This window comes from Oppia nitens, unplaced genomic scaffold (genome assembly GCF_028296485.1).
Source record: "Oppia nitens isolate AA-2021 unplaced genomic scaffold, nextdenovo-longstitch-racon4-pilon3 scaffold22_pilon_pilon_pilon, whole genome shotgun sequence".
Lineage (NCBI taxonomy): Eukaryota > Metazoa > Arthropoda > Arachnida > Sarcoptiformes > Oppiidae > Oppia > Oppia nitens.
In genome coordinates this window covers 376,951-401,716 of record NW_026533202.1, presented here as the reverse complement: position 1 = coordinate 401,716, position 24,766 = coordinate 376,951, and the positions used below count along the sequence as shown (strand labels likewise).

The 24,766-nt window shown below is 25.3% G+C and overlaps 3 protein-coding genes across 3 annotated transcripts; 1 reads left to right on the top strand and 2 right to left on the bottom strand.

The window, feature by feature from the left end:
- Nucleotides 1–11,656: 11,656 nt before the first annotated feature.
- On the bottom strand, nt 11,657–14,922 carry LOC128953478 (chymotrypsin-like protease CTRL-1). The gene is made up of 3 exons (XM_054298960.1): nt 14,654–14,922; nt 13,188–13,617; nt 11,657–11,839 (listed from the first exon to the last, which is right to left on the bottom strand). Exons 1-3 carry the CDS (start codon nt 14,920–14,922, stop codon nt 11,657–11,659), a joined length of 882 nt encoding a protein of 293 aa, XP_054154935.1.
- Nucleotides 14,923–18,212: 3,290 nt separating this feature from the next.
- LOC128953515 (small integral membrane protein 12-A-like) lies at nt 18,213–18,973 on the bottom strand. The gene has a single exon (XM_054298998.1). It carries the CDS (start codon nt 18,625–18,627, stop codon nt 18,292–18,294), a length of 336 nt encoding a protein of 111 aa, XP_054154973.1. The 5' UTR covers nt 18,628–18,973; the 3' UTR covers nt 18,213–18,291.
- A 677-nt stretch (nt 18,974–19,650) lies between these two features.
- LOC128953477 (histone-lysine N-methyltransferase SMYD3-like) lies at nt 19,651–21,782 on the top strand. Its single transcript, XM_054298959.1, has 3 exons — nt 19,651–19,845; nt 19,939–21,039; nt 21,725–21,782. Exons 1-3 carry the CDS (start codon nt 19,742–19,744, stop codon nt 21,780–21,782), a joined length of 1,263 nt encoding a protein of 420 aa, XP_054154934.1. The 5' UTR covers nt 19,651–19,741.
- The last annotated feature ends 2,984 nt before the right edge of the window (nt 21,783–24,766 follow it).

Here is a 24,766-nt window from a genome sequence, read left to right as displayed (position 1 = left end):
CAGTATAAAAAAATAAACTCTAATTTAGTTAATTATAGTATTAAATAACTCAGAAATTAGACAACTTTAGTCATGTAGAATATCAAATGATTCAGTATAACAAAATAAACTGTAATTTACTCATGTAAGGTATCAAATAAAAAAGTTTTGATTATTTACATATATATATTTTTATATTTCTAATAAAATTTATTATTTTTTTAAAACTATTCCATAGTATCTGCATATTTAATGTCTGTATTACTCCACAAACTATCGAAGCTTTTACATAACCTCAGTATACTTAATGTTGTTGATATTAAACTTAAATATTAATATTTTTTAAAAAAAATTAGCCGTCATTTTCTCTGTTTTCTCTGAAAAAATATCACAATTTTAATCCTGATCCCTTTGTATCTTATTTTTTTTATTGTTTATTCAAATTTCTAATTTAAAATTTCTAATTTAAAATTATTATTATTATACTTTGCCGCCATTTTATCTATGTTTTTATCGATAGAAAATTTTATTTATAAATTTTTTAATTCCCTTTACCTATGCTTTATTCAAATTTCTACTTTAAAATTATTTATTTATTTTTTTGGGTAACTTTGGCCGCCATTATTTCTATGTTTCTAAAGAGATATTAAAATTTTAATGCTGATCCCCCTAATACCTTATTTTTTGATGTTTTAATCCCAAATCTGGAGTCAGTTTTTTAAAAAAAATTCAATAAAATGCGGACAGACGGACATATAGAATTCAGTTATGTACTCCTTTTCAAGTGTTCGTGTTCAACATTAACTTTTTAACACAATTAAATTAATTGAAAATCATAAATAGTTTTTTTTAACAAACTAAAATAATAATATCATACTTAAAACATAAAAGTTAAAAATAAAATTATTAATATTTTAAAAATAAACTGCAAATAGATATATATATTATTTATATATATATATATACTAGTATATTATAATGATTATATTGGTTTATAAGTTTAATTTATTAAATAGATATTTTATAAATAGTATTATATATATATTATATATACTGTATATATACAATATATATTATAATATAAAAAAAACAGTACTTATAAATTGTATTGTATGTATATTTTTATTATTATTAAATTAAATTTAAATTAAAAAATAATAATAAAATGTCTGGCATTTCAACGGCAAACTTATTGCCCGAAAATGTTTCCTACAAATGGTCGGCCTATCATTTATACCGTATTGGCTTATGTAGTAATAGGAGCCATCAATTGGTGACCAGCGATGACGGGTATCCAAACAGACAACAATGGTTTCATCGACCGATTTTCATAACAATTGTTTCGATGGTTTATCTAATTGAACGCATTGTCAGTTTGTTGATCACCGATACTGTAGACAATTGGCAACAGTTTGCACTGTTGGGTGATTTGGGTTACTATTGGCGTATAAAAACATTGATGAATATATTTATGTCATTAATGGCACTAATGATACTATTATCGCAATTAATCTATTATTATAATTATATGTCTGGTATTGAACCGACATTTATGAGAGTTTTCCAAATGATGTCCGGTTTGATGACACCCAACAGTGTCGGACTCACTAATTATCATGAGATACATAAGCTAATCAATTGGATGCAATGGTTAGGCGACTGGTGTCGACTAAATAATACCTATTGTATAACACTATTAACTATAACCGGGTCATTGACAACATTTATATTAAATATAACCATCAATTATTTAATACTATATGGTATAATAGCTAGAGATGGGCAACAAATAGAAAGTTTCTAATAAATTTCCGATGAGAAAATTTAGATAAAAATTTAACATTTTTGTTAAATACTATGAGATCCCCCAATATCTATAGCTATTAAAATACTAGATATATATTAAGACTATAAATATTATATTATATAATGTAAAATACAAATGGGATCACTATATAAATAATTAAATTTTATTTAGAAACTTCCTAGAAATTTCATTTAGAAACTTTCTAGAAATTTTATTTAGAAACTTTCTAGAAATTTCATTTAGAAACTTTCTAGAAATTTTATTTAGAAACTTTCTAGAAATTTCATTTAGAAACTTTCTAGAAATTTCACTATTATTTTCTATTTATAAATTTCTCTTATTTATTTTTTATGGTCAACAACACTAGGTATATCCAATACTATACTGATAACAATGTGGACCTATTCGGTGATGAATATATTGGTCTATCAGGTCATCTACTTTTACATACTGTGCCGCTATTTGAAGCTAAAACTTGGGCTAATCTGTAGACAACTGTCCTCATCATAGGCAAAACAACGCCCGACATATTGGGCTAAACTTAAACTAATGAAATTGTTGGACAAATTGTTTGCCGAAATATCAGACTATAACCAAACTTTTTGGTCAAAATTTTTGCTAAACATTTGGCTAACATTGGGATCGGCTATTGTTATCCTATTGTATGCCATACTGTTTGTCCGTATGGATGTCATACCGAAATTAACGGTTATGTTTGGCTTAATTGAAGTTTTTATTGCATTTCAATTTATTATATTTACCGCAGCGTCGGTCAACTCGTTTGCTAATAAATTATATAAATTATTCAATAATTTTATGATTGATTATAATTAATATTTAAATACATTGCATAATAAACTATTAATTTATTTAATATTAAATAATATTTTTTTTTAATATAATAATAATAATATAATTATAACTGTTTTTTTTTAAAAAATATTTATGTATATAAAAACAATTGTCTAATATTTTTTTTCAGTTTTAAATGTATTTTAGCAAACAATTATTTATTGTTTATTTTAATTAGAAAACTAATAATTTGAGTAAAATATGAAAATAATTTTTGAAAAAATATATTATTTTTATAAACTGTATATAAATTAAAATTGACTTATTTAACTTTTTACCATAATCATTATTAATATATATATATATTTAATAATTTTATTAGGTTAAAATTTAAAAATATTAATTAAATATTAAAAATAATATATATATATATATATATATATATATATATATATATATATATATAAACATATCATATATACTGTATATATATTATATAATATATTTAATTAATTAAAAAAATAATTAATAAATTTTTTGTTGTTTTGATTATTTTTTCAAAAAAAATATCATAAATAAATAAATTTTATTTTAATTATTATTTATTATTAATAAAAAAAATTATTATTATTATTATTATTATTACAGTATTACTACTACTACTACTACTACTACTAAACATAACAACCGATCTAATTGTCCGCCAATAAAATTGTCCACTTTTTCTGTGGTTTTAGTGCCGACCATTCACTACCACTATTAACACAAGATTTTTATAGATTATAGTTATTATAAATTATAAAAATATTTTTAATATATATATATATTTATTTATTTTTGATATAAATACTTAGATTATAACCAGTTGAGAATGCTAAAAAGTATTTCCATACGAACTCCTAATCTAAATTAAAAATTATATTAAAATCTATGACAAAAGTATGACAAAATAAACTCAACTATAGTCATTTGGGGTAACAAATCACTTAGTATCACAGAATAAACTCAACTTTAGTAATATGCGGTATCAAATGACTCAGTATGACAAAATAAACTCAAACAATTCATATAGAGTATCAAATAACTAAAATAAATTATTATATTTATTATAAATACAACTTAAATTTTAAGAGTATTAACTCAAGCTTCATTTTTTCTATTTTATTTAAGATATAAAAATTATTTGCTAATTTCATATAACTTATTTTTAATGTTTAATTCGAATCCAAGAATTAAATATTAATTTTAAAATTTTTGTACTTTGGCCGCCATTTTATATACGTTCTTAAATATATTAAATTTTTTATACTTAACACTATATCTTATTTTTGAAGCTTTATTCAAATTTATATTTATAATTTTTTTCAATTTTTTTGTACTTTGACCGTCATTTTCTCTTTGTTCCTGAAGATATAAAAATTTTAATGCTAATTCCTTTTCTGTTTTTGATACTCTATTCAAATCTATACTTAAAAACATTTACCTAATTTTTTTTAACTTTGCCCGCCATTTTCTTTTTTTTCCTGAAGAGATATTAAAATTTTAATGCTGATCCCCTATATCTTATTTTTGATGCTTAATCCATATCTGAAGTCAAAATTTCAAAATTCAATCAAATGCGGAAGAACATACAGACAGACAGACGGAAGGACATATAGAATTAAGTACGTACTCCTTTCAGGAGTTCGTGAAAATTTTTTTAATACCTAATAAAAAAAATTGTCGAATAAAATACATTTATGTTATTATAAAAATTTTATTATAATAAAAAAAATTTTTACTATATTAAATTTTAAATATTACTTAAATAATATATTTTACTTACAATTTCATATAATAAACTTAATATTTTGATGCATTTATTATATAACTGATGTTATGTTATATTTGATTTTAAAAAATAAAATTGTGGAAAACTAGAAATTATTTTTTTTACTTTTTTTACTAATACTAATTTGCTTAATAATAAAATATTTGATATTATTTAAATAAAATTATAAATATAATACTTAGATATGAAATTTGATAATGTTTGCTTTATATTTAAAATTTGCATTAATAAATAAGTATTTTAATTAAACTAAATAACTAAATTTGATTTTTAAAAAATATATAATTTAATATCTATAATTTTGTTGTTATTGATTGCTATTAATTGTATTGACTATCCATTGGACAGCATATGATATCCGAGTAAATGCCATTTGAGAGTCAGACTGTCGGCTCAAACACAAACCTACTTGACCTGAGATACCGCTCTGTACACCAATAATTAGGGCCCGATTGCCGACAAACTGTATCAATGGTCCGCCAGAATCACCCTTTAATTTAAAAAACATTTATATTTCAATATAATATATTTATATATATATATATATATATATATGATATATACGATATATATGGTATTAAATGCTAAACTAAAATTGTTCTCAAAATTAATTATTCTTTTCTCTCACTTTCTCTCTCTCTCTTTATCTTAATTTGGCTTTAATCTCTTTCTATCTCTATCTCTATCTCTATCTCTATCTCTATCTCTATCTCTATCTCTATCTCTATCTCTATCTCTATCTCTATCTCTATCTCTATCTCTATCTCTATCTCTATCTCTATCTCTATCTCTATCTCTATCTCTATCTCTGTCTCTGTCTCTATCTATCTATCTATCTATCATGGTATAGTTTCAGACTGAAATAGTCAGTCTTAGTTTTAATTAGGTAACCTATGGGTTTGTCTCTTGGTGGAAACACCGATCGAGGCATAGTTTTAGTAGGTAACAGTAATGTTACCTTAAGGTTTGTCTCTCGATGGAAACACCGATCGAGATATAGATCTAGTAGGTAACAGTAAAGTTACCTCAAGGTTTTAAGCTAAGATAAAGCTAAGTGAGGTTTTATTTAAGCGTTGCGATCGATGTCGTTGAGGGTGTCATCATCTTGGAGGTGATGATCCGTGTAGCTTTTGTGTCAACTTTACCGCCGGAGAAGGTGATAGTATGCGCGGCTTTAACAGAGAACTATCTCTGAACCTATATTTGTGAATCACCGCACGGAAAATATCAACAAAAAAATGTTTAATTACATTAAACAATGTGCGGCTGTTATAATCCAATTAGTATTTAATACAACACCAGTGCACCTATGACTGTGAATTTTATTTTGCATATTAAATATTTTAAAAAAAATTAATTTATTAATTTATATAAAAATGAATATAAATTAAAGATTAAAAATCATTAAATATATTTTTACGTTTGATTTATATTTATTTTATATAAATTAATAAATTTTTATTAATAGTTTCTTTTAGTTTAGATTCTTAAGTAGTGTTTAATTAGTTTTTTTTCAATTAAAAAAAGTTATAACAATAATTATGATAATCAAATTATTTTATTATAAAATAGTGGATAAATATGTTTTTATACTAAACAATAACAAGTAATTTGCGAAATAAAAATTTGTTTTTAGATAATGCTTTCTAGCATTCTCAACTTGTTTTAATATTGAAATATTAATAAATAATATGCAATTTTTGTAGATAATAATAATTTATATATTGAATTAATTGTAATTGAATTATAAATACGTTTTAGTTCTCCAAAATCCCCAAAAATATTCAGATCCGTGAATATATGCAATCCATGGGAACTCTCCCGGAAGGGCTAACCGTCCGTTTTGGACACTATTGGTCTCATTGGTTGACCACTTGAAACATTGTCGGCCAGTAGTAGTAGTCATCGACAACAACAGTGATGACTGTCTGCCGATACCACACGTGTCGAGCGTTACGTTCGGGTATTGTTTGATACGTGAGTGCAAACCATTCACTAACACTATTAACATTAGATTTTTATAAATTAATAGTTATTATAAATTATAATAATATTTTTAATATATATAAATTTATTTATTTTTTATATAAATAATTAGATTATAAATTTTTTTTAATACTTAATAAATAAAAAAATTGACGAATAAAATACATTTATGTTATTACAAAAATGTTATTATAATAAAAAAAATTCACTAACACTATTAACACTAGATTTTTATAGATTATAGTTATTATAAATTATAATAATAGTTTTAATATATATATATATATATATTTATTTTTGATATAAATACTTAGATTATAAAAAATTTTTTAATACCTAATAAATAAAAAAATTGTCGAATAAAATACATTTATGTTATTACAAAAATGTTATTATAATAAAATTTTTTTTTACAATATTAATTTTTAAATATTATTTAAATAATATATTTTACTGACAATTTCATATAATAAACTTAATATTTTGATGCATTTATTATATAACTGATGTTATGTGATATTTGATTTTTTAAAAAAAATTGTGGAAAACTAGAAATTATTTTTTAAAACTTTTTTTACTAATACTAATTTGCTTAATAATAAAATATTTTATATTATTTAAATAAAAATTTATAATTATAATACTAACATATGAATTATGATAAACTTAATAATTTAATTTGATTTTTAAAAAATATATAATATTTAATATCTAATTAATATGTTTTTTAAATTTATATTATATTTTTTATTATTTTGAATTTAAATATCTGTCAATTTTTTTAAAAAAATTATTAACTACAATTAATAAAAAAATTAGTTTTTTGCTTAAAATATTATAAAATTAAAGTATTAATAGCATATTAATAGTTTTAATTATATTTATATAATATATTAATTAATAATAAACTGTATTATAGAGAATAAATCCAAAATGTATTATAAATTTAAATTATATTAAAACAAAAATAAAAAATATATATATATTATATAACTAACTACCGGTATATTATAATATATTATTACTAATCTTACTTAATATACTATCTAACTATAATATATTTATATTATATATAAATATAAATAAATTTATAACAGTATTATATTTTTTATATTACATTATATTTCAAAACATGTAACTAATATTATAATAATTGAATAATAATAATAATAATAATAATAATAATAATAATAATAATAATAATAATAATAAAACTTAAGTAGTATGGGGAAAGCGGGGTGCTAAGTGAGGACGAGTTTCTGCCCGACCCGGGTATCGGTACTTCGGTATCGGTGCCCACCTGGGGGTACCCGCAAGGGTGCTCCCACCCGGGGGTGCCTGTAAAAAGGTGCCCCCACCCCGAAGGGACGTCCGCAAGGATGTCCCTTCACCCTTCGAGTAGTTACTCGTCCTCACACGCAATGGCCACTTTTGTTTCAAAAAATAAAAATCCTATTTCAACAAACACATGTTAGTGGTGAGAAATGGGTGGCAATAGACACATGTTAGTGTTGAGCTTTCTCTAGGGACCGGGACCCCGTAAAAAGGCCACAAAATATATAAATATGATTACACGTAGTCGTAGGAATAACGGGGGGTGTTCGGGAGGTACCCTCTCAAATAAATCCCGCGTTCAGCAGGTAGGCATTGACTGCAGTTCGTTAAGTATGCATCATATCCCACGCAGTGATGTGCTATGCGGGCAAAGCTGTGATGTAATGCGACCGCAGACTAGTCAACAAAATCAGACTAACCTCCAAAATGTTTCAGTTCAAGCTGGTTCTCAGCAACAACTGACCAATTTGGTTGACAAATCGCAAAAGCGCATGAGATGGACACATGAGATGAATACCTTGATAATGCGCGAATACTACAGATCAACTCGACTCGAAACAAATATGACTGATTACAGAAACCAAATATACTTAGCATTCAAACAAAAATATCCAGAACTAAATGTAACGGAACAAAGAATTGCAGACCAACGGCGATTCTTAGCAAAGAATAATAAAATATCTCCGATTGAATTACAAGAAATCAAACAACAAGTGGCACATGAACTATCATTAAATGAAACAACTGAATTAAATACCACAGTAGAAGTAGTGCCAGAAATAGAAGAGACACCTACAACAACAGATAACATAAACAATAAAAATGATGAAATAAACAGAATAACAGCAGAAAATGAACTAAAAACATCTTTAGAACAATATAAAGACTTTGAAATAGAATTCAGACCTAAATTACCAAAAATAAGAAGTGGCATTAAAACAAGATCTACTATAATAACGATAAATGATATACTTAAAGATTACATCGAAGAAAATATGTCGTTGAGCGCAATTAATACAATAACGTATTGTGCAGCAGTAGCAGTATCGAGACTCTTAGGCTACAAAATAGAACACATGTATACAACAAAACCAAATCAAGAAAATGTAATACCTAAATGGCAAAAGCGAATAGAGACACGGATAGAAGGGAAAAGAAAAATAATTGGAAGAATAACGCAAGTGTTAAATGGAAACAAATCAAAAAGACTTAACCAATCATTAAAAGATATATACCGATCATTACAGACAAAACCTGGAAAACCTGAATTTGAATCCATAATCCGAAATTACAACGACACATTAAAACAAACAGTTCAAGCACTATCACAAAGAATTAGAAGATATAAAATACAAAGCGAAAGACGAAAACAAAATACAATGTACTATAATAACGAAAAAATGTTCTATAGAAATCAAAATAAAATAAATTCAAGCAATAATAACAATACACCACAAATAGATGAAATAGAAAACTACTGGAAAGAAATCTGGAGTAACCCAAAGGAATATAAAGAATCTAATTGGATAAATGATATTGAAGATGAAAATAAAGAAATACCACAAATGACTTCAGTAAATATAATTAAAGATGACTTAACCGAAGCCCTCAAGAAATCCCACAATTGGAAAAGCCCAGGACAAGACAAAATACAAAACTTCTGGTATAAACACTTTACAACAGTTCATCAACCAATGGCAATAGCAATGAATAAAATAATACAAACAGGACAAACCGATGACTTCCTCACTTCCGGAATAACATATCTACTCCCAAAAACAGAAAATACATCAGATCCCAGCAAATATAGACCCATCACTTGCCTAACAACAATGTATAAAATCCTAACATCCATAATATCAACAAAAATATATAATCATTTAAGTAACAACAACATAATAGCTGAAGAACAAAAAGGCTGTATAAAACACTCGATGGGCTGCAAAGAGCAATTAACAATAGACAATATCATAACAATAAGAGCTCGTCAAAAACATAGAAATCTTGAAATGGCATACATAGACTATAAGAAAGCATTCGATTCAGTCCCTCATAAATGGTTATTAAGAGTGTTAAAACTATATAAAATTGACAACACACTGATAAACACATTAGAAAATATGATGAAAAAATGGAATACTAAATTGTGTGTCAATACAAATAATGGAACAAAAATAAGTACAGAAATCAAAATAAATAGAGGAATATTTCAAGGAGATTCACTCAGTCCTCTGTGGTTCTGCTTAGCCATAAACCCACTGTCATCACTACTTAAAAAGCTAAAAGGCGTAAATCTAAAATCAAGTGATACAAAATATAATCTAACACATCTACTATATATGGACGACTTAAAACTATACGCCGAAAAAGAATCTGATTTAAATGCAATGCTAAAAACAACAGAAACTTTCTCCAATGATATAAATATGGAATTCGGATTAGATAAATGTGCTATAATGAAACTGAAAAGAGGAGTCTATTCTGAAAGAAATCAATACGAAACTGAAAACGGATATATAAAGGCACTAGAAAATGGAGATATATATAAGTACTTAGGAATTAAGCAAATGCATAAATCTAAAATGACAGAAGTTAAAGAAGAAATAAAGAAAACATTAAATCAAAGAATAATAAAAATACTAAAATCTCAACTAAACTCAAACAACAAATTCAAAGCCATAAACACTTGGGCTATACCTGTACTGACATACTCGTTCGGAATAATAAAATGGAGTAAAACAGAACTTGAGACCATTGAAAGACATATAAGGCGACAACTTACAATGTTTGGACTACACCACCCTAGAAGTTCTGTAGCACGACTGTGTGTTAGTAGAAAGCATGGGGGTAGAGGGTTACTAAACATTGTAAGCCTTGAGGCCAAACAGCGAGAACTGTTGAGAAAATACCATCAACAAAAATGCTATGTCTCAGAGCTCCACAAAATAACATCAACACTCGATTACAACTACACACCTCTAAACCTCAGCAATATTGAACATCAAATAGATATACAAAATGAAAAAGAGAGGATTAACACATGGGCCTCAAAAGAACTCCACGGAAGATACCGGGCAGAACTCAACCAAACACACGTAGACGAAGAAATGTCTACAAAATGGCTGAAGTACGCCGGTCTTCACGGAGAGACAGAGGGGTTCATGATGGCAATACAAGATCGAGTGGTTCCGACCCGTAACCATCAGAAATATATCCAAAAGCTAAACATACCAACAGACAAGTGCAGGATGTGTCATATGGAGTCCGAAACAATAGAACATATACTAAATGGGTGTAAAGTACTCACAAATACCGAGTACCTAAGCCGTCACAATCAAGTAGCCAAGATCATACATCAGGAACTGGCAATAAGATTCGGACTAATCAAAGACCCATTACCATACTATAGATACGAGCCACAAAGTGTAATGGAAAACAACAGCGCCAAGCTCTACTGGGATAAAGAAATAAGAACTGATAAGACTGTGGCCCACAACCGCCCAGATATAGTCCTAGTAGACAAACATCAAGATAAGGCGTATATAATAGACATAGCGGTCCCACTAACACATAAATTACAGGACACGCATAGTGAGAAACGTCGGAAATATACAGACTTGGCCTATGAGATCAATAAGATGTGGCGCATTAAGAAAGTTGAAATAATACCTATAATACTGTCATCAATGGCCGTAATACCGAAAAATCTGGCCCTAAGTTTGGAATCACTGGAAATCAGAAAAACTAAGATCTATGAAATGCAAAAAGCAGTGATACTTCAGAGTTGTAGAACAGTCAGAAAAGTACTAGATTTGAGTTGAGTCTAACCAGTCGTGTCTCTGCCACCAAAAGTGGCCGACACAACTGTGATCACACCGGAACAACCGTGATATACAAAGATAATAATAATAATAATAATATTGTTTCTATTGATTGCTATTAATTGTATTGACTATCCATTGGACAGCAGATGACAACCGAATAAATGCCATTTTAGAGTCAGACTGTCGGCTCAAACACCTGCCAACTGTACCCGATATACCGCTTTGTATACCAATGAGTACAGCCCTATTACCGACAAACTGTATCAATGGTCCACCAGAATCACCCTTTAAATAAAAAAAAACATTTATATTTCAATATTATAATATATATATATATATTTACTGTATATACAATACAATAAACGATATATATAGTATGGTATTAAATGCTAATAAAATTGTTAACAAAAATTTTCGATTTTTTTTAATTTAATATAAACTAAAAAATATAAATAAAATAATTCTGTATTTAAGTTTTTTTTAATTTTCAAATAATTAATTATATTTAAAAGTAAGTTTTTAAATATTTAAATGTTTGTAGGTTTATAGGTATAAATTTTCTATAATAACCTTGATATATATATATATAATTTATAATACTAAACATTTTTAAAATATACTGTATATACTGTATATATATATATATATATATATATATATATATATATATATATATATAAGAAGGCGGTCAATCGATCTTGAGCGGCGTATTTTTTGAATAACTTTTAAACGGTTAGAGATAATTTAATTCTGTAAAATACATTTAAGAATATCATATCGACCACACTTAATATACACACAATCACAAAACTAGGATGACCAGATATACAAAATATCGGGACCAACGCAAGACACTATGTTACAGGTCAAACTACAACAGACTAATTTTTTATGACAATGTAAATTTGTAGTCAAGAAATAATAGTTTAATATAAAAAAAGAATCATCAAAATCGGATTGGTACTTTTATTTTTATACCTTGTTAAATTTGTCATAAATCACATTGTATAAAATTGACGTTAAATGTAAATATTATATACTTATTAAATGAAGATTTTCATGTTATCACTAAATCTAAAAACAAAATTTTAATATGTCGACTAGTTTTCGAAATAATCGACTTTCAGTATAAATTATAATATCAAATTACAATAGTGTAATTTATATTGAAAGTCGATTATTTCGAAAACTAGTCGGCATAATAAAATTATGTTTTTAGAAATAATAATATAATTTAAAATTTAATCTTCTAAATATATAATAGTCATAAATAACGTCTATTTTATTTTAGACAATGTGATTTATGACAAATTTAACAAGGTATAAAAATAAAAGTACCAATCCGATTTTGATGATTCTTTTTTTATATTAAACTATTATTTCTTGACTACAAATTTACATTGTCATAAAAAATTAGTCTGTTGTAGTTTGACCTGTAACATAGTGTCTTGCGTTGGTCCCGATATTTTGTATATCTGGTCATCCTAGTTTTGTGATTGTGTGTATATTAAGTGTGGTCGATATGATATTCTTAAATGTATTTTACAGAATTAAATTATCTCTAACCGTTTAAAAGTTATTCAAAAAATACGCCGCTCAAGATCGATTGACCGCCTTCTTATATATATATTACATAACACATAGCGGCTCCTGTATTGTGAGGATATCGGAACACAACAATAATATTAGTGTACGGATAGGTTGTATCGTATGGCTTAGCAATGACAGTCCAACCCATCTTAAGTTGACCAGTATTTCGGACGTCATCGCCAGTAGTCGATCCGTAACCGGCAATCAATGCCAACTCCTGTTCCGTATTCATTATATTAGGTTCGGGTAAACAAATACCGTTTATCTGTTGTCCAAACCATAAACCCGGTGTCGGTATTGTTGTCGTTGGTATCGGTATTTGTGATTTCAATTTGACAATTGCTATATCGTAACCCCTTTTGAATTTCTCAGTAGACGACCAGTTGGGATGAATGAACCACTTGTCCACACCGTATGTATGGCCCGATTGTCTCAGATCCTGAACAGTGCGTACATTATCTGTTCTATCGGGGCTTAAAAATATTATGTTAATTATTATTATTATTATTATTAAAATAGAGAATTTAAAATGTTATACTTAATTATTTGATTTTAATACCGTTACATATATATATATATATTAAAATCAATAATTATGTAAAAATATATATCAGTGTTAAGCAAGGTTTTGGATTTTAGGGGGCGGGGTTAGAATGGGGTTAAATTCATAAAAAAAATCTCGAAAAAATCTTGGTGTTGATAAGGAATATAGTTTTATTTTATTTTTAAACTGCAATTATTTCAAAAATTCAAAATCAAGGAGAGGAGTTAAGAGAAAATTGTCTAAAAATCCACAAATATTCCAAGGAAAATAGGTAAATTTTCTCAAAATATATTTTTTTAATTCTTTAAAATTAATACAAAACTTAAATTTTAACAAAATAATAAAATAATTTAAAAATAATTGATAAAAGCATTAATGATACACTATGATATATTTTTAATAAATTTTAATACAATTAATGATATAAATAATAATTAATGTTTATAGTTTATAAGTACATAATTTTATTTTTAAAATGTTATTTTTATATAAAAATTAACTGAATATTATTCAACTTAATTTTTGGTTTTAGTTATAATAATTATAAAATTAAAAATATTTGAACTTGATCTTATGTGGTATTTTGGCCTTACCCCCTTAGCCTTCCTGTACTTAACCTTGATATATATATATATATATATATAAATTTATATATATATATATATAAATTTATATATCATTATATATAAAGTATAATAATTATTAATTATTATTAATCAAATAAAAAATGTTTAATTACTTAAAACAATGTGCAGCTGTTATAATCCAATTGGCATTTAACACAACACCAGTGCACCAAAAACTGTGAATTTAATTTTAAATATTAAATATTTTTTAAAAAATCATTTTTTATATATTAATAAATACATAAATTTTATTAAAAAAAGTTTATTAATTTTAATATGCAATTTTTCTACATAATAATAATTTATATTTTGAATTAATTGTAATTGAATTATAAATACGTTTTAGTTCTCCAAAATCCCCAAAAATATTCAGATCCTTCAATATATGCAATCCATGGGAACTCTCCCGGAAGGGCTAACCGTCCGTTTTGTACACTACTGGTCTCATTGGTTGACCACTTGAAACATTGTCGGCCAGTAGTAGTAGTAGTGGTAGTAGTCGTCGACAACAACAGTGATGACTGTCTGCCGATACCACACGTGTCGAGCGTTACGTTCGGGTATTGTTTGATACGTGAGTGCAAACCATTCACTAATACTATTAACATTAGATTTTTATAAATTAATAGTTATCATAAATTTTAAAAAACTATATTATAATAATAATGTTAAATTGTTTGTTTTTTAGCATAAATGTTAAGTATAGAAAAATTTTATACTTAATAAATTAAGCAATTGTTGACTATAAATTATATAATACATCTATGTTGTTTCAAAAATGTTATAATACTAAATAATAAATAACAAATTATAATTTTTAAAATTTAACTATCAATTAAATAATAAATTAAATAATATTTAAAATTTTGATACAATTGTTTAGTTTAATACAGTAGAAATCTGATACTTATATGTGATATTTAATAATTTTGTTTCAGAAAATTAGAAATTAATAGTTTACTGTAAAACTATTTTAATAATACTAATTTAATTAATAATATTTAAATATATATATATTACAAATAAAATTATAATTATAATATCTAAATATGAAATTTGATAATTTTTGTTTTATTATTTTTTAAATAAAATAATTGCATAAATATATATTTTTTTATTTGATTAAGCTTGATTATTTATTTTTTTTAAATTTATACATAATTATTATGTTTTTGTTTGATTTATATTATATTGTTTATTATTTTTTTTGATTAATAATTTTATATTAAAATATTTAATTAATTATATTATATTAATTTTATTTTAAAACGCTTTAATTAATCTTTATTTTTATTCTAGAATTTTACTAATTAATTATTATTATAAATAATAATATAATATTATGTCTCCTATTAAATAATATTATTGTCTTTTATTATTATTATAAATATTGTTTTTTATTTTTAGTGTAAACTAACTCTATTTAAATCAAAACATGTAAACATTGGTTATTAATTCATAAAAATGAGGATGTTTATATTTATCAATAAAATTGTATTGAATTTTTGTTTAACACTACTATAATATAATAGACTTTTTTTAAATTTCTAAAAATAAGTGTTTATTATTAGCATTATTATTATTATTATTATTATTCAATATCATTGAATATTATTTTTTTAAAAACTAAAAATTTCAAACATAAAATGACATAACAATTATTCAACAACTATTATTAATATTTATTTTATTAATTATACTTTAAAATAATAATTTTTACAAAATAATTTTTTTTATAATTTAATTTTTATAAAATAAATATTATCTAATATTTTTATTAATATATTTTTGTTGATTTAAATTATATTGTTTATTATTTTGAATAAAAATTTTTGAATTAAATTATTTATTAATTTTATTAGTTTAAAAACTTAATTAATTTTATAAATAATAGTATAATATATTACAGTAATATTTTTCATACAAAACAATATTATTATTATTATTATATATATACTAATATATTGTTTTGTAAACTAATATTTTTTAAAAATCATAACAAATTGATATAAGCATTGACTATTAATATGTAAAAATGTGGATGTTTATATTTATCAATAAAATTGTATTATTATAAATTTAGTTTTAGATTAATGTTTTATACTGTAGTATTAAATACTACTAATAAAGTATTATAAGTTATTTTTTAATAGTTTATACTAAATATATTCAATTAATAAAACTAATAAAAATCAATCAAAAAATGACAACTATTATATATAACAATTCTTTCGAATGTAAGTTAAAAATAATTAATTTTATTTATTTTAAAAATATTAATATTTTCATTATTATTATCAATAATATACTAAAAATAATTAGTTGAAAAACTCAATAATTCAATTGATGGTCAAAATGGTTATCCAAATGAAAACAATCTATTGCTTATAAGCGCATCACTTATGGTATCAATGATAATGTTTTGTGTAATTGTTGTTAAAATTTATAAAAAATGGTTTTATGAAATACCGGTAAATACAAACCAAATGATGGCTAACATCGATGTCGACGACAACAACAGTATTACTACTACTAATGATGATAGTGTTGTAGTCAGACAACAGTGGATTGAATTCAAACCATTGGATAACTATTGTTATCCAACAGACAGTAATTTACAACAACAACAACAACTTCATTGGTGTGACTGCGAGTCAAAGCCATCAAAAAGAAGTACTGTTTAAATAAATATATAATAATTATTAATTATTATCCAATTTTTATTTAAAACAGTTATTGATTTTTTAAATATTTGTATATTATTTAAATCTTTATAATTGTTTATATATTTTTGGCATTTAAATATCTGACTATCTATTTTAAAAAAAATATATTAACAATAATTAATTGTTAAAAAAATTAGTTTAATTTTTTAAAATTTTTAATAGCATACTAATAGTATTAGTTATATTTATATAATATATTTTAATTAATAATAAACTATATTATAGATAATAAATCAAAAATGTATTATAAATTCTAAATATATATATATTACATAAATATAATATAAATTATATTAAAATAAAAATTAGATATATATTATAAGTTAATATAATAGTATATACAGTACAGTATATAATAATAATAACTATATATATATATATATATATATATATATATATATATATATATAAAATAAAATTACTAAATTATATATGTTTATTTATTTCACAATTAAATTGTTTTTCTTAACATAATATAAATAAATTGAAAATCATTAATAGTGTTTAAATAAACTAAAATAATAATAATAATAATATGATACTTAAAATATCATAATATACTTAAAATACTTAATATAAAGTTGAAAAACAACAAAATAATCAATATTTTTTTTTAAAAAAAATGATAATATTGGTTTTATTTAAATTTATTAAATAAATATTTTATTAAACAGTATTATATATAATATATATTGTCAGTCATAATATTATTTTTAAAAAACAGTATTCAAATTGTATTGTATGAATATTTATTATTATTATTATTATTATCAAATTAAATTTAATTAAATAATAAAATGTCTGGCATTTCGACCGCAAACTTATTGCCCGAAAATATTTGCTACAAAAGGGTCGGCCTATCATTTATACACCGTATTGGCTTAAGTATTGGTAGCCATCAATTGGTGACCATCGATGACGGCTATCCAAACAGAGACAACAATGATTTCATCGATACTATATATATATATATATATATATATATATATATATATATATATTATAATAATTATATAATTATAAAAAAAAAATAATTAATAAATTTTTTGTTGTTTTGATTTTTGTTTCAAAAAAAAAAAAATATCATAAATAAATAAAATTTATTATTTTAATTATTTTTTATAATTAATTTAAAAAATTTATTATTATTATTATTACTACAGTATTACTACTACTACTAAACATAACAACCGATTTAATTGTCCGCAAAATATGACCACTTTTTTCCGAGGTTTTTAGTGCCGCCGACTATTAGCGGTCATCGGCGGCGGCGGCGGCCGAGACAGTGGTAGTGGTCTTCATCTGCAGCGACGGCGAAACGTTTCGTTCAAAAATATTTTTCGGTACAAATGTTTGCCGTTTCAGACTCTCGACTTCGGTCGCGTCAGCCGTCGGGTCGTCAAACAATCGCCTCAATTGCCGTTCGGATCGTTCCTTATCGATACTGTCCTTTTGTTTTGAACCTTGTGTCCTAACATCGCTGAACGTCCACTCGAGTTTGTAGCCGACGGCACCGATGACCACTGCAAACGGAAATACCAGATACGGTGTGTAGGCCCGAGCCGCTGCCCAAATGACCGGAATCATTGTTGTTGTTACCGTCTAGGGTGGTGTCGGGTAATTGTGCGGTTGTCCAATAATCGGGTCCTGCGGTAGTAATTGGTGACCACTTTTTTTTTAAAGCACTGATATATTATTAGTTATAACGCGTTAAGTGTTTATCTCATAAAAAACAATTTAATGTCATATTGTTGTCCGTAATAGACGGGTTGGACGAGTTGGGTGTCGGGTAATTGTGCGGTTGTCCAATAATCGGGTCCTGCGGTACTAATTGGTGACCACTTTTTTTAAAGCACTGATATATTATTAGTTATAACGTGTTATAAGTGTTTAACTGATTGTAAAACTGTTTGTAAAGTCAAGTGTTTTTATTATTATTATTGCATTATAATAATAATAATAACTATTTGATTGTATTCAAAACCAAAACAATGATTGACAAAACAATATACAGTGTTTAAATGCATTGTTTTTTTCTCCCCATATATATGGAAATGTCAAAGTCATTGGGGGGGGGGGAGGGAAATAATGCGAGTTTTATCCCCATATGAAAAATATAGTTTTTATTTTAGCTTTGTATAATAATTTACTAATTAATTATTACCAGGGGGTGGTTGAAAAAAATGCTAGTTTATTAAAAATTTTAATTTTTTTTTCTTTATGAATTCCACATGGGAAATATCATAAAACACAATTTTACGGTAAGGGCGGAGTAGACTATATGTTACATACTTATTATATACAAACACACTATTTTATGTGTATGTATATATTAAATAGTAATCTATGATAAATCTATGCGCTTGTGGTGGTGCGTAAACTATTGTTTTGGTTTTGAATATAATTTGAACAGTCTTTAATAATAATATAGCATTGATACTGTATAATAATATTAATATTAATATTAATAATAATAAACATCACATTAAAATCAATAATGTCATTGAATTTTACTTTCAAATTACTATATGAATGCATTGGAAAACTTGGAAAAATTGTTGATTTTTTGACGTTATTTATGTCTACAATATATGTGTTGTTATTATAATATGTTTTGTGTTTATGTTTTTTTGCCGCAAAACTTATATAACGTTAACAAAAAAAATTTTGGTTTCAATTGTCGTTTATTTTCGGAGGACATATGGGATTCAATTGCGGCGATGTTATTGTCCGATGTCGGCCACTGGTACACACCCTGAGTGCCGATCAAAAATCCAAACGATGCGACCATTGTTTCAAACAACGGTAAGTCAGTCATAAGCTGTCCGCTGATCTGCCGATCAATTGATTGATATCTGACAACAATTACCACTTCTTATACTTCCTTTTCATTACCAGAGATCAGCTCCAGAAGTGTTCAAACTGTAAGTCAATGTACTATTGCGACCGTAGATGTCAGCGACAGGACTGGTCTGGCGGTTGTCATCGAAACGAGTGTCCAGTTTTCTCGTGTGGCGGCGGCGGCGGCGGCGGCGATGATGGCGTCAACCAGTGGCTAATGGACAGAGACTGCGACCGATTTCTTCTAAGACTATATCTACTAACGACTACTAGTACTGGATGTCTGACTGATAGCCAAAAAGCCGGTGGCGGTGATGATGACCATCAACTAAGACGCCATAAACTAGACGACGACGGCTGCGGCCGCAGTAGTCGTCGATCACTCGGCGATCTGATGACACACTACGATGAAGTGGCCGCCGATACCAATCGTATGCGCTATTTTACCGAAATGTCCAAACGATTTACCGCTTCGGGCATCGACTTTGACGGCGAACTACTGTTTGAATTGTTTTGCAAAGTCTGTATCAACTCGTTCTCCATACTGAACGACGAACTGAATCCGATCGGTTCGGGTCTATACCTGTCGGGATCGCAGTTCAATCATAGTTGTCGACCGAATGCGGCCACAGTTTTCAACGGTACGGAACTGGAAGTCCGAGCTGTCCGCCAGATCTCGGATACCGACGAAATTTTGGTCAACTATTTAGATCTGAAGATGTCGGCAACGGAACGTCGGCGTAAACTTCGCGAACAATACTATTTTGATTGCAATTGTTGTCAATGTTTATCATCATTAGCATCATTGACATCGACATCATCGTCACCGATAACTGATCCGCAACAACAACAACAACAGCAACAACTCATCGACAATGCATTAGCTATTAAACAATTGGATCAGGAGTTTGATCGGCTAATTGATTCAAAAAATGATTGGCAAAAATGTATGCAAATTGGTTTAGAAACTCTACCTCTATATAGACAGTGTTACGGTGACTATCATCCCGACCTGACTGTCCAATTGGTACGAGTGCTGAAAGTTATGCTATTAGTGGTCAACAATAATAATACAATGATATTAGATATGATTAAAACAGTTCGGAATGCTATCGAAATAACCCATGGATTGCATAACAATTTGTTTAATATTTTCAAAGATGCTATTTCTATATAATATTATTAATTAATTAAAACTTTATATATATATATATATATATACGGTATGTTTGCTTGAATATTAAGTTTAATGTATAATAATAATACTAATAATAATAATTAAAATATCGGATTTTATAGAAAGTTATTTTTTTTTTAATTGTCATATCGTTTCAATTATTTTTTTTACAAATAATTTATTACTAGTAAAGGTAATATAGCTTACAAAACAAAATCAATTATAAATGTTTGTATAATTGTTTTTTTTATTTAAACTAAACAATAATATAGTGATTACCGGTAATAATAGTAGTAGTTTTTTTTAAATGTCAAATTGTATAAAATATAATTATATAATAGACGATAGATAGGTATTATTTTACCTAAAAATGTTGATAATAATAATAATTATTTATAATTTAGAACCCTGGTGAATTATTCAAAATAATAATAATAATAATAATAAACATTTGGTACTTAGGGCTATATGTAATGTCGTAAGGGTAGGAAAACATTGGGGGTGGGTGGGGGGTGACGGGGTGGTTCAATGTAAATGTTAGCTAGATATTTAAAAAAAATTTCAATAGTATAGTGAGGGGGGTGGGGGGGTTCATTAAATCGAAACATTTGGTTTTCACGGCGGGGCTTTTGATATCGCATATCCCCCACCCCACCCCACCCACAGTTTAACATATAACCCACTGATGGCCATAGATGAAGACAGGGTTTATAAAAGGGCTTAGAGGGGGGGGGACGGCATAATTCAATGAATTATTCAAAAATTATATCGAAATTTAGGCTTTGTTTCTTCATAGATAATTCGTAAAAATCTGAATTTAATTTTTTGAATTAAAGATAAAATTTTTAATAATTTATTAATTATATATATATATATATATATTACCGTATAGACTCGCATATAGCCGCCCTTAACAAGTTTTAAAAATGCATATTTTAACTAGGGAAGGGTATTTACCAGGGTTTTAATAATTAATTAAAAGTTGGTAGGGGGCTATATCTCGCTTATTGTCCATATTTTCGTATATATATATATAGCCCCTGATGGCTAGGTGTCGGGGGGGGGGCTATATGCGTGTCTATAAGGTAGTATAAATATTTTATATAACTTTTTTTTGGTTGTAATTTTTTCAGTTTTATTTTTACAAACAAAACTTAAAAAATTATCTAGCTAAAAAAATACCTAATTAATTCATTTCTAGTAAACAAATGGCCAGATTTATCCCAACGTTGTTTTGATTTATCCAACATATCGTCACATTTATCCGCGTACTCTATGACCCGCTTTTTATTGTTAACCGCAGCTATCATTGCCGCTAAATGATAGTAAGCTTCCGTAAGACCGGCCTCCGTGTGCAGCACTAGACAATTATCTCTATTTATTAAATAATAATAATAAATTTTAATAATAATTAAGTTAAATAATTAGTATTCAGTCAGTATTTTCAACATTTAAAAAATAAAAATATTTAACTATAAACATTAGTATTTTTAAAAAATTAATTATGTTAAAAGTTATTAAAATACTAAAAATAACTCATAGTATATCATTAATGCTTTTATCAACTATTTTTAAGTCTTAAATACATTATAATTGTATTTTTTTGTTTAAAATTCAATTAATTTTTGGATAATCTATCTATTTTCTTTGGGAATTTATACGGGAACTTATGCAAATTTTATGGAATTTACATGGGAATATTCGGGAATTTAAGGAATTTTTATGAAATTTTCTCTTAACCCCCCCCCCTTGATTTTAGATTTTAGAAAAAATTGCCTTTTAAAAATGCAATAAAAGTTTATACAACCCTATAACCCCCTCCCCAGATTTTTAGAGAATTTTGTAAATTTCACCCCAGTCTACCCCCCCCCCAAATCTAAAACCTTGCTTAACCCTGATATATATATATATAATATTATGCAAATAAAATTACAACTTTATTAATTAATTTAGCATGCTCTTAATTTTAATTAATTACTGTATATAATACTGTATAAAATCATTATTAATTTCTAACTTTTATATTATTTTTGTAAATACAATATAATAAATATTTTCATAATTTTGTAGTGCAATAAAAATTATAATTATCAAACATTATAAGCTTATATAAAAAAATGTTTATCTTTTATTTTTTCAATTTCATATATTTAATTATTATAATTAAACTAGGTGATTAATACTAAAATAATTTTTATATTAAAAAAAATTAAAAACATTAGTTTATCATTGAAATTAAAATAGTTTTCAATATATTAAGTACTTATAGTTAAGTAATATACTAATTGATAATTAATTTATTATAATTTATTATATACAGTATAAGTACTATATATTAATAGTTTTTTTAATTAATATTTTTTTTGAAAATTAATTAATATGTATTAGCAATTTATATTAAATTAAATCTAGTTTTTTTTAAATATTATTATTATTAAATTATTTATCTATTTAAAAATACATGTTAATTGTATTATATTATTAAATTTTTAAAAAAATAGTAAATTTTTTTGTATGCATAAAAAATGTGTTTTAATGTCATATTTAATATACTTTTTGTACTTTAATATTATAACTATAAATATTTATTTAAATGTCATATCAATTATATTATTAATAGTTATGACACTTATGAATTAATGCTTTAAAAACTGCTTAACATTTCATTATTTATTAATAATAAATTATAATATATTTATTTTATCTTAAACTTGATTTTTTTTGTTGCTTATATTTATTAGATAAATATAAAATTATTTTAGTCTTATTAAGTAAATATTAATATATATATATATATATATATATATAATTAATTTTTTTATTTTATAATTGCTATTATATTATGTTAGTATATATCATATCGTATTTTATTTTATTTTTTTTTTGATTGTGAAATGTGTTAAGCGATTAACACGTTATTACCTGATTTTATTTGTTTGATTTACTAAACAATTATTGCTATCAATTTCAATATACCTACTCATCATCACTATTGGAGTTTTCAGTTATATATATATATATATATATAAATTTATATAAATATATACTTAAGATATAAATTTTTTTTTCTGTATAGATAATAATATTTGTTAAATAATAATAAATCAATTTAACTAATATAATATCGATATATTATACATAGTGTATGTATATATACAGTATATATCGATATATTGTTACTATAATATAGATATAAAACGCGTTTTTTACAAAATAATGATAATAATAGAAAATCTAATATTTATTTTATTTCTAAGATATCTATGATTACTAACTATAGGGTATTATTAATAAAGTAATAGTAATAATAATTTTGTGACAAAATATATTTAATATATTAATATTATGACAACTATCAGGTTATGACACCTCTAAGGAATTCCTGCTTTTTATCATATCATTACTTATTATATATATAGTGTTTTTCAAGTGTGTGTGTGTGTGTGTGTGTGTGTGTGTGTGTGTGTGTGTGTGTGTGTGTGTGTGTGTATGTATGTATGTGTGTGTGTATGTATGTGTGTGTGTATGTATGTGTGTGTGTATGTATGTGTGTGTGTATGTATGTGTGTGTGTGTGTATGTATGTGTGTGTTTATGTATGTATGTGTGTGTGTATGTATGTGTGTGTGTATGTATGTGTGTGTGTGTGTGTATGTATGTGTGTGTTTATGTGTGTATGTGTGTGTGTGTGTGTGTGTGTGTATGTCTT